General features: G+C 35.4%; 1 protein-coding gene across 1 annotated transcript; it reads right to left on the bottom strand.

Moving 5' to 3' along the window:
* Positions 1 to 1,832: 1,832 nt before the first annotated feature.
* Positions 1,833 to 14,497, bottom strand: LOC18443881 (uncharacterized). Its single transcript, XM_006854062.4, has 7 exons — positions 14,074 to 14,497; positions 9,948 to 10,038; positions 8,528 to 8,643; positions 4,979 to 5,038; positions 3,991 to 4,056; positions 3,039 to 3,240; positions 1,833 to 2,159 (listed from the first exon to the last, which is right to left on the bottom strand). Exons 1-6 carry the CDS (start codon positions 14,128 to 14,130, stop codon positions 3,046 to 3,048), a joined length of 585 nt encoding a protein of 194 aa, XP_006854124.1. The 5' UTR covers positions 14,131 to 14,497; the 3' UTR covers positions 1,833 to 2,159; positions 3,039 to 3,045.
* Between the last annotated feature and the right edge of the window lie 912 nt (positions 14,498 to 15,409).

Genomic DNA, 15,409 nt, shown 5'->3' with positions numbered 1-15,409 from the left:
CAGATATTCCTAAGAATTCTTTACACCAAAATTACATGTTATGATAAAATTTAGAGGTGCACCTTAATTCGATTGTTTAAAGAAACCACACCCTTACATAATTTGTTACATTAATTTTTATATATTTTAATTTACTCAATTTGCTAATCTTATATATACTATCTAACTACATCTACAATAAGAGAGGCATAATCATATTCCTAATTTAATATACTATCTCACAATATCAATTAACTCATCAGTAATAAAACATTTCAATGAGACCTGTGAATGAGGTGCATCTCACTAGTAGAATTTAAAATTGGTGCTCGATGAGCAAATTTACAAGCACCATAAAATCTTAAAAATTTACAAACATTAAAAAATCTTGAAAATGAATGGTCCAGATAATATATTACAAGATATACTATTTTCAAAACTGGAAATTTTCTTCTTCTGTAACCATATCCATATATCATAACGTTGAGATGATCAATTGGAGGGTCTTTTAACGATAGAAAAATATGTTACAATGATTTTTGAGATGCGCCTTACTCTACGATGTAAGGCCACCTCGAACTTTTTCCTTCTATCAATGCATCCTTTGATTTTCTCCTTTCATCTAACAGCAGCGGTCTTCAATGGTTTCTACTGTATCTCTATCAATATCTCTAGCAATCTTAAATTACACTATATTTCTCTAAACATATATCTTTCATTTTATTTTTTTCCCCTTTTATTTTGATTTAACCAAAAAAAATAACCATCCTTTGTTTTTTAGGTAATTCAATGGGAAAGACAAACCACAACATAGATTAGCGAGTTACCTTTTTTGAAGGTGACCACGACGTAATAGCTAGGTATGGGGGTGCTACCACCACAAACTAGCCCTTACCTAAAAAAAAAAGAACCATCTTTTCCTAAAGCATTTAGAACGATCTCAAAGAGATCCCAAATGACCAAATATCTCAAGGCCTGAATAATGTAAGGCTTAATGCTCTTTTAATAGAACATAAAATCACTTCGTACTTTAATAGACATCCGAAGTCCCACAATTTTTCAGGGCAGCCTCAAGGAGATCAAGAACTACAGCTCTGCCATCAAAAACGAGTAATCACGTAAAGGATCTGACATTCGCCAAATCAAGGGTTTTATTTTGAGGAACCATATCTTATGGGTAGATTCACCTTGAACTAAAAGCATCACAAAACTTAACCCCGGACTCATGCAACATTTCCTATTTCACTGAAGTAACACAAGAAGTTGCTTGACCAGTTTTTAATGGACGGCTAAGGTGCAGCACTCCAGATAAACGTTATGTGTGCAGGATGACTAGCTTTCAACTAGTTTTCTAAAATGACTCGGAATCAAGAAACTTTTGGCCTCAGTTTCGGCTTCCTTGACCTAATGGTTTAGGGCCTGAACACATTTAAGCTATACCCAAAATCAAATTAACCAAAAAAATAAAAAAAGTAAAGAAAACTACAAAGATAAGCAACTTCACTACAAATTTACGGGTGTTCTAATAGGTAGCGGAGATTTTATTTCCTGCTATCCTAAAAGAAAGTATTCAAAAGTTAAAACAAATATAAACACAAATAAACATAATAACAAGTCGCTAAATATGGAAATGAATTCATGCAGCTGCGGTTGCATGCATCTGCAGCCACCTGCTACATCTGATAAAAACTGACATGAAAGATAAGCTGAGACCATGTTGTGTCAGCGCACCTTGCACTATGCATTTCCATCCGACGGCATGGGGGGAGCAAGCAAACATGTCACCGCCAAATTCCCAACCAATAAATATGTAAAACAAGGGATAAGGAAGAACGGATAAGAGTGAACCAGTATATAGAACTAATCCACATTAAAAAGCAACTACAATGGTAAACAGAACAGAAAAATAATAAATCTATACAATGTGTTTGTTAAAGAAATATTTCTAGCATATGAACTAACCATGAAATGGCCCATCTTCAGATCCACTGATTTTCCATGTATAGTAAGAGTACACAGCAGTGACACTAGATTAATGCTGCTAAGGAATTGTGACAAGATGGGTAAGGTACAACCATCAATATACAAGAATTTAATTGTGCTTATCTTTTCCCATTCGTCAGCTAGGAGCCACAGTCATGACCCACAGTGCCATCAATTGTAGTCCATATCAACTCAGCCTGCCACGAAAAGAACATCATGTTTTTCTCACTATAATTATTATGGATTTTTGAGGTACACCTTAATCCTACATTTTAAGGTTGTGACCTCATATAAACTTTTTCCAATTCTTATTGAAATAACAATAGTTGCATGGAAAAGTAAACAATGGGCCAATGGACCATGTAGTATGTACTACTCAATGGCTGCACCACATCTGTTCCCAATGGTTGAAGATTGGACATTAAACTGGAGTGGGGCAGAAAGGACACTCATCAAGGAACAGAAAATCTCCATCATCTGTCAATGGAATGGATGATGGATTTGACTTTGTAGGATAAAACAAAGCTTTAGACCACAGTGTACCCTTTCTCTTTCCTGACTACCATTTAAGGTGGGAAAATGGATACCATAATTTAATGGAGTATGATAAACATTACTCAGTGGCGCATCCACCACACATTCCTGACAAAAGGCAGTAAAGATTAACACTAGTGAGGTCCACCAGGACATACACCCAGGCAAAGTTAATCTTCACCATCCCTCACCAAGAATGGACATTGAATGCCCTTGTATCAAACTCTTTTTGAGTAAAGACACAACAGGATTATGGTATATTAACCTTCCAAAATTTTTATCAGGAGGTTTGTGACTCGAGTGCTTGCCAGTTAACTTCCAAGCTTCACGCCTAAAAACCAATGGACATAGCAGTTCCGGAAAGGGAATGTAGCCCTTGGTAATGGAAATTCATAGTAAAATTGGGCCATCACCATCCAATAAAATGATGGATATGCAGGATAAGGAGTGGTCCTGTTCTTGCAGGTTCTACTCTCCCATCACTGACCATCATATTATCATATATTTTACAGTCCCTTGGAGATAAGAGTGGAGAAGGGAACCTGAATGTTAGAAAGAGGAAGTGCCCACAGACGTGGAAAAACCAGAGGCACGTAATTCTTTGAGAGTTCCAGCTAACCAGTCTAACCCCTCATAAAGGCCATCTCCTCGAATGGCACAAGTGCCTTGAATATGCCATCTCCTGTTCTTCAAATCATAGAGCCCAAGCCCTTCACACACTTCCATTGGTGTCATGGCACCTTTCTGCATGAGAAAGAGGTCAAACAATCAACCAGGCGCCTCTCTCTCTCTCTCTCTCTCTCTCTCTCTCTCAGTGTGTGGATGCATGCAAGAAAGAGTATGACCAAAAACCTATATATACTTATCTTATGTTATACTTTTTCCTTTATCAATGTTTTTTCTTGGATCCATATAATATTGATCCATATGGTCGTGATAGCAACATGAACATGATTTTATCACCACCCCATCAATGGGTTGGATGATGATGAAGGAATTGATTCCCACCAAACATGTCATTAATTCATATGTACATCCCACTGTCCAATCCATTTGATTGGATGGTGATAATCTACCTGGTAAAGTTGTCATGACCATATATAGATCATATACTTTTCTTTTTCTCTTTCCTGATCTTTTTCCCTATATAACATGTGAAACACATAAATATGCATGGATGTGGCGCACACTCTGACATGCTCATGTCACATGTATGGGGCATTTGCATGAGTGGAAGTATGTATGTGCATGTACATCTTATGCAGCCAATAAATTCAAGATAAATGTAGATTGGACACGTTAACTGGTACATCTGTATACATATATTCACACACTAAAACACAATTTGGAAAACAGATATGATCTGTCCATACATTTAAATAGATGCCAGCATACCTGACCAAGTATGCATGATAATGAATTTTTTAATGCGAAAATATGTGCAAGTACGTTTCTAAGTGCATGCACCACTTTCTGCATAGAAGTTCAACATACCATATCCTGTTTATTTGCAAATACCAAGATAACACTGTTTTGCATGAAGGGATCTCTTATGATGGCCTGAAAGAGAAACAACATTAGAGATAATGCATCATCAGCAACTAAGGGATTAATGATGGACATATTCTCATAAACAAAACAATACCAGTATATCCGAAAACTATGTAGCCATGGTATTCCTATTGATCATCAGAATTGGACCAGCTACGGAGCTGGTCAGGTCTAGTCAAAACGGGTTCAACAGCCAATCGAACAAGTTGGACTGGATTTTTAAAAATAAAGAAAAGTATGAAGTTGAGAATATGAAATATATTACCAGCCAAAATTGGTCAGACATTAGTTTTGGCCAATTTTTAGCCAAACCCTATTTTTCCTCTGGACAAACCAACTAAGGCGCCAATCAGGATTGACCGGTCGGACTGGCTGGTCCGGTCCAATCGTTTTGATAACACTAGCATTCCCAACTACCAGCCAAGAGAGCGTCGTCACAGAACTACGCAACAATGACCCAATGGGGAGAAAGATGGCAGTGGCCATCTCTCTCTCTCTCTCTCTCTCTCTCTCTCTCTCTCTCTCTCTCTCTCTCTCATGCATGGTGCAGGAGCACTAACTATAACCATTTTCTGAAAGACCAGATATGAAAGACGTTCCTGGATATATGAATGAGAAAGCATACTATTATCCAATAGACTGAAAAAAACAACTTCCATTTGTCAAGAGAATGGGAACCACCAGAACAGGAAATGACCTCAACGATGGGTCCCCCTCTCTCCCCAACATTGTCCACCATTTCAATGGATGGTGATGATCCAATGAATCATAGTTTTTGGACAGTCCATTAGATTATGAAAGGAATGTTTCTATTTAAATTTCAAGGATAAATAATTATTATTTTATTTCTGGGGATAGTTCCAACCGAACTCCCTCAAATAACGACTCTTAAATCAAACAGTGAAGCCGCATGTAAAGAAAATTACGTAACCTGAAACTCCTGCTTTGCTTTTCCAATTCGCTCCCTGTCCAAGGAGTCAACAACATAAATCTGCACAGACAAAATTCTGCTGCTCAAAAATCTAGAATGTTAGCTTTCAATTATGACATCTGAGTATTTTGGTACCTACAATCCTTTAAGAGAACAAAAAAGCCTACAGGAAATTCAAAAATTCAAAGCTGAAACCCATTTCAAAGCTCACTACTACAATCTAATAGTGTTACCAGCTTGATACAAAATAATGTAATAACTTTCTAAGATGAAGTCTATGTAAAGGAAAACTAAAATTTAAGTATTTTGGTACCTACAATCGTTTAAGAGAACAACAAAGCCTACAGGAAATTCAAAACTGAAACCCATTTCAAAGCTCACTACTACAATCTAAATAGTGTTATCAGCTTGATAAAAAATAATGTAATAATTTTCTAAGATGAAGTCCATGTAAAGGAAATTGTACTGGAAATCTGGCATGCCATAGATGCATTTAAGACAATTTAAATTGTCATCGGGTGTTCCTCTAAACAATAAAGGGTATTCAACAAAATTTATCCGATGGTTAAGGAGACCAACCTTCCAAGGAGAATTGATTATATCTTTAATCATTGGCTTATATTGGATAGTTGATGCATGCAATCCATACATAAAATAAGAAACAATATTCCTTTTTTAAGGAAAAATAAAAGAAAAGGAACGACATGCTAGATGGTTTAGGATATATGGATTTGAATAAGCATTGGATTGGGTTCTAGAACCTTGAACCCTATCCATGATGTACCTCGATAGACATTTCTATTTGATGTAATCTATTACCTATTAAACAAATTGTAACAAAGCATTGTATGAAAATGCAGAGTTTGCTTTCCCAGTATATTGATTCTGGAGGAAGAAGCATGGTCTTTGCATTTTTAAGGATAGTCTTAAAGACTAAAGTTCTCGTTGTTGATCATATTTACCCTTGGGGCCTTAACATGATCAATTATGTCTTTTGTGCAGGTAGAAGAATGAAACATGTTGCACCTATTGGTCCATTGGAAGTAGAATGACCCAAATATTTAACCATTGCCCAACAAAAAAGTGACCTTTAACGTCCATGGACTTAAATTTCCTGAAGCATCCTCAATTGAAGAAAGAACTGATACATTCCAAACATGGAAGGCAGTTCAATATGTTCTGAACCAAATCCTCCTCTAGATGGATACCTCTTATCCTCCAGGAGTCCTATAGACTGTGAAATCTTTTAAATGCACCACCCATTGGTCTAGAGAACAAGGACTACCAGGAAAATTTGGAAGCTCTTCCTTTCCAACAGAAGCATACTCCAGCCTAAGGCCTTTCCAGCTTCGCTCATAGAATGAAGATGTTGCTCCCGTGCACGTTCAACCATGATTGAACTCTAAATAATGACTATAATCAGGGGTCAATCTTCCTACATATTGGACTTTCAAATAGTCCTTTCTAGCATTAAAAACCTCCCCTCCCACAATGGCCAAATCTCCAACATGTTTAAATACTATGCCCAGTTTATCACTTTCTTCAATGTTAATTTTTCGTATGTGGTGCATCAAGCATTTCACCACCATAATCATATGAAATGAAATGTTTGAATGAGTGGTTTGAAAAACAGATCGGTGCCCCGGATCGGGCACCCCAAAAACCCATCTGGACCGGTGAATCGGCGTTTCTGATCGGGAATCGGGTGGAATCGGCAATTTTTGTCTCAAAAAATCTTTCAAAAATCACTATAAATCTCTAATGTATAACAAGGGTATGACCCTCACAAATAAATAAATCTAATAAAAAACAAGGGTATGACCCTCACAAATAAATAAATCTACTATATAACAATTAGTTTGGATAGAAATATAGAATTTAGAAATATAAATTTACAATAATATTTTAATAAAATTAAAAAGTAAATAAATAAATTCATACTTGCAATGTGAGGTAACTAGTTACAAACACTTCCATATTAGAAGATTAAAAAAATTAATTTCCCACATAAACTAGTATCACATCAAAGTATCAAACATTTATTAATTTGTTTTACTTATCCAAAATTATTACAACTTAACTAACTATAATAATATATATGGAAATTGAGGTTGTTACTTTGTAACTTTATATTTTATAATTATTTTACCATACAAATAAAAATATAAAATGTCTTATATATTATCTAATTTACAAAATCTTATTTACAATTATAAGAAAAAATAATATATTATAAATTTTATAATATAAATAAATTAATAAATAATATAAAAGATTTGGTCATTAATAAATTAAAAAAATTATATTTGCAATGTGGGATAATTGATAGAGCAACTTGAAATAAATTCTAAAGTGGTATGAGTTAGTGTTATTTTTCTCTCTTAAAATATCCTCTAAACTTTTTTTTTTTTAATATCCAATAGACTAGAAATGGTATTCTTATTATATTTATTTTTATTATCCTATGAGCTAGTACTAATTTTTTAATCCTAATTAACAAACTAATTAATTATTACTCATATAATGAAATAATCCCATGATATAATAGCTTAATAGAGTTTTTATATTTTTTGGTAAGTAAATTTAAATTTTTTTGGTGAAAGATAGGGGTAATGGGCACCCAATTATTATTTTTAATAAATTTTTTTCTTTTTTTATAGTCAAATTTAATTGCCACAATCGGACATACAACTTGCTTATTCATTACGGGCATACACCGTCGCACGTACACCATCTCACTGCAATTTATCCCAAGCCAATAATATTTGCCAGCCTTTTTTCAACTCACAGATATGTCCCACATCGAAGCGATGTGAAAAGAACGAATGTTATAAAAGAACCCAACGATCTTGCTAAATTAAATGTTGCCTTGGCCACGTGAAGCGTAATGCACGCTGAAGGCTGATATTGGTTGTCACTTGCATGTGCAAAGCTTTTAAGCTGGCAATGCCAGCTGGCATGAAGGACGGCGGCGGACATGTAGAGAGGAGGGAAGCACTTCACGTGTTAAGAATGTCAATCACACTTCAAAAAAGCCAGGTGTGCAAAAAGAAAGCTGGATTTAAAAAAAAAAAAAGTTGGAACCGCCCAGATTTACCGATATTGGATTTGGAGCGGTATCACCGATACCCAATCCGGATCGCCCAATTTCGGATCGGATCTGCGATTTTTTAAACACTAGTTTGAATACATAAAGAAAAGCTCTTTTTTATGGTTTATATGTAGAAGTTATCACAATTACGTTGTGTCTTTCTTTTCCCTTTAAAAGACTACGTCACTACAATATATCTTTCATAGGCAATTGAATATGGGAAGCCTAAATTTTGCATTGATCCAATGAAAAGCCAATTACCAAACAGAAGTAGGAAAAGTTGTTTGAAAGCTAACAAAATAAAGTACAGCCCATTGCTTTGTGACCTACGCAGAATCTTCAGACTTCTAAAAATTCAGAGCAGAAAATAGCATGACATAAATAGCAATGACTTGAATCTTATACAAAACCCAACATGTTTTAGAATCCACTCAGACATGGGAGAAATTGATGCTCACCAGCCCATCTGTATTGTTAAAATAATGCCTCCATAGAGGTCTCAATTTCTCTTGCCCACCAACATCCCAAACTGTGAAGACCACATTTTTGTACTGGACTTTCTCTACATTGAAACCTGAATTGAACATAAAACAAACTTAGAACCATAGACTTGGTCCTTAACAAACAGGTAAATAAACAATTTTGAAATAAGGAATAATGACTGTACCAACCAAAAAGAAATGTATGGCATTTGCAAACTATAGAAACAATGTCTAATTAACAAGCGTAATTAACATAAAAGTCCCGTTTTCTTATTCAAGAAATACCAACAATTCTTCTCGTTCTTTTTTTTCAAATTTTATGCTGAGTTCCCTTCTTGTTGTCAGTTTTTTGTTTTTGTCCTAAATAGCCCAAGTATCGGAATGCATCTACGACTTGTTTTTTTTTTTTTTTTTTTTTCAAGTAGTCGGTCTGACACTTGAAGTACCGGACCAACTATCCCATTGGCCAGACTGTTTTCTTGTCAGTCGTACACTTGAAGTGCCGAACCGACTCAAAATATAGAAAAGAATCAAAACTAATTAAAAAAAATGTTGCATTGGTCCGGCACTTGAAGTGTCGGACTGCCTTCAAATGCCTTCTTTCGATTTATTTATTTATTTATTTACTTTTTTGTCTTGAGTCGCCCCGGTCATGCCGGTCCCAAGCCTGTAGAAAGCAAGGGGGTTCTATTAGGCTGGCAACCACGGTAAAACTTTTGTCACATCAATTTCATGTTTTGAGCCAGCCCGGCATTTGAAGTGCCAAACCGACAAGAAGACAGTCCAACATTCAAAAAGTTACCAAAGGTTCAAGAAGTCGGTCCGGTACTTCAAGTTAGGGGTCGCAACAGGTCAGGTCGGACCGGACCCAAACCGAAAATAATATGGTTCCCGGTCCCGAACCCATTGGACCCGACCCAAAAAGAAAAGATATATATTTAAATATATTTAACATTATGTTGATCTATATACATGTATCATTTAAATATTATAACTGAAATTATAGTTATATTTATTTAAATATTAATTAAATATCATTAAAATATTATATATTAAATATTATTTAAATAATAACACTATTCGGACCCATACCCAGACCAGGGTCAGGTCCGGTCATCAGGTCCCAGGTTGGGTCCGGGTTCATTGCCACCCCTACTTCAAATGCCAAACTGGCTTCTACAGAAAAATAAAAGGTTTCTGAAGGTATTTTGGAAAAAGAAAGAGAAAACTAACAAAAAAAGGACCCCGGCATAAAATATGAAAAAGGGGGCATTATTTTTTAATTCCCAAAAAATAAAAGGATTTTTATGTTAATTTCCCAATTAAAAAAGTGACATTATCAAATTGCAGTAGAAAGATGGATTGCAACAGATTAATGACAACTGTAAACACCTACCAATTGTCGGGACAGTTGATAGAACTTCCCCAATGTGTAGTTTGTACAGTATAGTTGTTTTACCAGCAGCATCCAAGCCAAGCATCACAACCTAAGTAAGAACAACAAGTTAAGATGATTATTAAGAATTGGAGTGCAATTATGAACAAGAGCCTTCAAAACCCCAAACGGAGCCACATGCACATGTGCACATGCACCTGGACCATACATGCTAAGATGCAAATGACGTCCAACTTAAATATTATTAATAACAAAATGTGATTCAACCAATATGTGCAGTACTTACAGAAAATGGTAAGTAAAAATGGATGCTCCAGATGACGAGCCATACTTAGCGAAGATTTAGAAAAGTGTGACAGGACATATATATAGAAAAGCCAGATTCTGCATTTGATGCAAAAATATGCATGCACAACAATAACTACTTATGGTGATAAGCTTGTTAGCAGCATATAATCCACAAAACAACACTATGAAACTAACCTTTTCCAATTTCAATTGTCAATAAAGATCAAAATATACAGTAGTTAAGAAATTGACTATTTGTATTAGTCTAAATACACAGAATTTGGACTACAAATACGTTCACACCATTCTTTTATCATAAAGACCAAAAACACAATTGATTACGAATTTAGAACTGAACACACGAATGCTTTTCTTTTAAGGAAACCCAACTACAACAAAATAGCACTACTCTACATGCATCCATCTTCCATCTCCAACTAACTAGCTTCCAAGAGAGCAACATTTGCAGGGGGTCCATAAGACACCCTAACAAACTAACTAACCAAAGACGGTTGTATCATAAAAAGTGGATAAAAGGAAGAATACCCAACTTTTCTTAACGCTAAATCCTGTAGCATGGAAAAGATCTGTTTCCCGGGTACAATATCGTGTATTTATATCAATTCAACAATTGCTTTATGCGTCAAGTATAAAGGCTGTAAGCATAAGCTGCTTAGAAGTCTCAGCACCCTAATATGATCATCAGAATGCTTGAGAAGATACCATGCCACTGGATGAAGGAAGCATGAAAATCCCTATAATTGCAGAGAGCATCAAAATCAGGGGAACACTTATTTGCGATGTTCACAGCCAACATGTTCGGTACACCTGTGACTGCCAGAGACTATTGCCGTATTCAAGCATCTTAATAGACTTGCCTCCTTTGAATCATGAAGGACATCCAATCATGGATAAATAGTTCCAAAGTAAAGAATATGTTAGTTTGAAACATCTCCCATATCCTAAAACATTAATACAGTGTGCATGACAACAATTGTTCACCTTCCTAATACACCACCACCCAAAAGAAATGCATCTTTTTGCGATATATAATATTGAAAGCTTTTTTTATCAATAACGTATAAAATTGACACCTCAGAACAGCAATTATACAATACATTGCTTTAACAAATTTCACAAGGATCATTGACTGATACACCAAGTAGAGATATCCAGGGTTGTTCCAGTAAGATTCCTCAAAACCATTTCTATGAACCACAACCATGAATTTCCTGACCAAGACCGAATAAACTGTATGCCATAATGGGCACAAAACTACTAAAGATTCCATTCAGGCAACTTATACATAGATGTATAAACTGATCGGAAGCTTTTACAGATCATACCAGAATGGGATTCAAATACCATTTACAACTACATTCAACATTTAAATTACATCTTCGCCCAGGATTTTGTCCAATAGAACTACCGCAACTGCATTGCCAGCCTATCATTTCATCCTAGTAACTGATTCTTCTTCTGTCAATTTAGTGATGACTGAGCAAAGTGAGAATGTTTTTTGGTGAAAACAGCTATTCATAGAGAGATACTTTGAATAAAATAAAATTTGCTTCATTGCTCACTATTTAAGTGTCATTTCATTAACAGCAAAGAGGCGTTTTTAAGTGTAATTTCATAAATAGTAGTGACGAGTTTCACAAGCGTGAGACCAAGAGAATAAAATAGTAGTTAACATTAAAAAAGGTGAGAGAATTAAATAATAGTTAAAAGATTGACTATAAGTCTATAACTATGAACAGTGAAATGCAATAATGCATCAGTCTAAATATTTACAGTATGTAAATGTAACAAACCATGGATTGGCCAGGAATGATTTTGTGCAACTTTTAGGCTATAAAAAGGAACGGACAGTTTCTTTCCCAGAGTTATAAAAGGAACCGTGGTCTTGAGTCATTGATTTTATAGGGCAACATCTTGGCTGAATCATTAAACCTCACAAATGCAGGGATTATACTTATGTCCACATAAATCCAGATGGATTAAACAATGGCAACCCAAAGCCCATCAAGAACCCAGTTGTCAGAAACCCCATTTATGCTCACCAAAAAAACAGCCCAGTTTTTTTTATGTTTTGATAAAGTAATAGTCTCCCTCTCTTTTCACCTCAAGCCCATTTTGATAAGTAACCGTCCCACTGTCTTCTTGTGTGATAAATAATAGTCTCTCTCTGCTTGTATCAAGCTCATTCTGATAAGTAACAGTCTCACTCGTCTCTTGTCTTACCATGTAGCAAACAAGTACTCAGAATTTGGGATAAATCCTCCCTCATCCACTCATCTCCTCACCCTTTGACTTCAGGCAAGCACATATTCATAGGCCCACTACATGTCCCTAACATAGAGTTTCTAAAATCTAAATATAACAGTCACCGTGAATAACCCGAATGCTTGAAATATGCATATGCTCATTTTAGTTATTGAGAATGCCTAGAGGACAAGCTTGGCGGGGGAAACATAAAGGGAACATGCATAGAGATGTCAACCTTGCAAATCCATGCAAATAAAATGCAAATGGTTCATCAATGTCTAAACAACAATGTATAAGAGACTTTATATGTTCACTACGGCATAAATTGTTCTTTTATTCTTCTTCTTTTTTTATTCAGTTGTTACATTATTCTTTAATGCTAGCTGAAGTCCAAGTGCGTATCAAGGTAACTCCAAAAACATTTCTACGATTATGAAACTCCAAACTAAATAGAAAATACCCACACATGCTAATAGAATTTCTCTTCCCAGCTCTAAAAGGATTTAGCTCTCTTTGCCCATCGTTTGAACCACAATTGATGCTGCAGAATCGTCTATGCATGCTTGGACAATATGAAAAATTACATGGCCATATTCAATCAATATTGTTTCTTAAAGCTTATGAGGATCTTTTCCAGTTATTATCGTCAGGAAATGAGGAACTTAACACAAAAGGAAAGTACATAAAGATATGACATTTACTCATCATATTCACATGAAACCTAGAAGCTAGTCATCGCAGACCCATTAACTACCACAACAACAAAAGGAACTGTAGGTTTTCCAACTCCATTCTCTGAATGGATTCAATATTTCCTCCTCTTTGGATTAAACCATTGTGACAACGTGATTGTTGTATGGTTGCCAGGGTAAAGATCCAAACAATGAAAATATATTGTACCCAACAAGGTTTAGTGAACCACTAATATCAATCAAAATTGCATTCCATACATTCATTCTCTTTTCTTAATCATCATTGATGATCTGGCTCAATGCCAAACCCGAATCCAAAATCACTGCACTTTGTACGACAATCCATGAGTATAAAACCACTGCACTTCCTCAGACAATCCATGAGTATAAAACCACTGCACTTCCTCAGACAATCCATGAGTATAAATCAAAAACAACAAAAAAAACAAAAAAAATAAAATAAAATGAAAGAGAGCAAAATCCATAAAACCAGCCTCAAAAACATGCTGCCAACTCAAACAATGCTTCCCGGCCTTAAATTTAAGGCTGAATTTGGTCACAATAGCCCCCGACCCTAGAAGATAAACAGACCGTCCAAGTGCCATGCTACTATGCATAAGCTCCGAGCCAAAAAATTCAGAGTAATAATTTTTCTTTTATTTATATAATTCTTTACTTTCGTTATAAAATAGAAATTGTTACAGCACATGATAAACAATGAATCAAAAACAGTATAACTTTTTCGAACCATCTGATCAAGAGTGCGCAGAGAAAAACAAGGCAACGAAGAATCCAAATACCCTAAATCAAATCAAGAAACGAAATCATGGACAGCTACAGAGCATAGATAGAGTAGAGAGAGCGAGAATGCAAGGTACCCTCATTTCTTGGTTGCCAAAAAAGCTATCGAAAAGCTTGCGAATAGCCTGCCCCATGTTTGCTGAAACCAACACAGCCACGATCACATGTATATAGAGATTGTCTCAGATAGCTTTGGGATAATTAAACACTTTTATTATGGCAATCGATCCAAATTTACAGAATTCACGGGTTCTTAATAAGCCTGAAAGTCCTAGAGAGAGAAAGTGTAAGAGAAAAGGAGACAATGAGGGCTTGCTGTCGTGATACAGAAAGAGGAAGAGATGGAATGCTCAAATGGAGCGATGTTTTAGCTTTCAGTCCAGGACAGAGGGAAGAGAGATAGGAGACGGGGGCAACTTATAGAGAGAGAGAGAGAGAGAAAGAGAGAGAGAGCGGAAAGTTTCCTTGGGTAACTTCCCTTGACCTGGTAACCCTGTCCATGGCATATGCTTCATGATGAAAATTGTTAATAAACGATGTCAAGTTTTCTACAAAACTTTCGCCCTGTATTGACTGCCATTTCGCTGTTTGCTGTATAATTTTGGAAAAAGTTTATGTAAGGCGTCAACCTTATACTGTACATGTAAGGTGCACCCATAAATCCATTAGAGAAAGTTGTTCTTATGCTGAAAAACCTTCAAATCGGCCATCTTGACCTCATGATTCACATACCGGGGATTTTTAGTCCTATAAGTGATTCCTCTTCCAATACATTATATGGACTGTCTATTTTCAAGATTTTTCAAATATTTATAAATGTGTTTGATCATCACTAATTTTGGAACTTTAAATTTCATAATTGGGAGAGTCGATAGTTTTTCATATCTTTTCAAGGCTTTGGAGCACAAAAACTGCATAGTATAAGGTTGACACCTTATACAAACCTCACCCAATTTGGAAAGGGTATTTTCGTGTTGAGTCAGCCAACTCATACTACATCTTGCAAATGGATTTTTAATTTAAAGCTTGCAAATGGATTTTTAATTTAAAGCTTTAGAGATTCATGATCGAGGTTAAGATGATCATGAACATGAAAAACAATATAAAAATTGATATATAAAATATGATTATTTTAGAAAAATTTCTACACAATACAAAGTTTTCTACAATGTACAAATTAAAAATAGACGTTGGTATTGCTCTTTTGCATCCGCTAACACACGAAGGACATTTGCGTTTTGAAATCCCTCTCTCTCTAATATTTTTTGGTTGGCCAGATCCCTCTCTCTCTAATAATTTTTGGTTGAGCATTGATTTTGAACTACTTACTGTTTGTTACGAGCGTTTCAAAACTTTGATTGGTGGGGCGCTCGTTCATATTAGATCGTTAAAAATAAATAAAAATTAAAATAA

The sequence above is a fragment of the Amborella trichopoda genome, chromosome 3 (assembly GCF_054954075.1).
Source record: "Amborella trichopoda isolate Santa Cruz 75 chromosome 3, AtrichopodaSantaCruz75HAP2 v2.0, whole genome shotgun sequence".
Classification (NCBI taxonomy): Eukaryota; Viridiplantae; Streptophyta; class Magnoliopsida; order Amborellales; family Amborellaceae; genus Amborella; species Amborella trichopoda.
The sequence above is the reverse complement of the archived record's forward strand: the minus strand, read 5'-3'. Positions and strand labels throughout refer to the sequence as shown.

Excerpts from the sequence above, each read along its gene's own strand:
- LOC18443881 (XM_006854062.4), bottom strand. The coding sequence starts at position 14,130 with ATGGGGCAGGCTATTCGCAAGCTTTTCGATAGCTTTTTTGGCAACCAA. Across the intron at positions 10,039-14,073 it reads TTGGCAACCAAGAAATGAGG|GTTGTGATGCTTGGCTTGGA; the intron begins GTACCTTGCATT and ends GTTCTTACTTAG. Across the intron at positions 8,644-9,947 it reads ATCAACTGTCCCGACAATTG|GTTTCAATGTAGAGAAAGTC; the intron begins GTAGGTGTTTAC and ends TGTTCAATTCAG.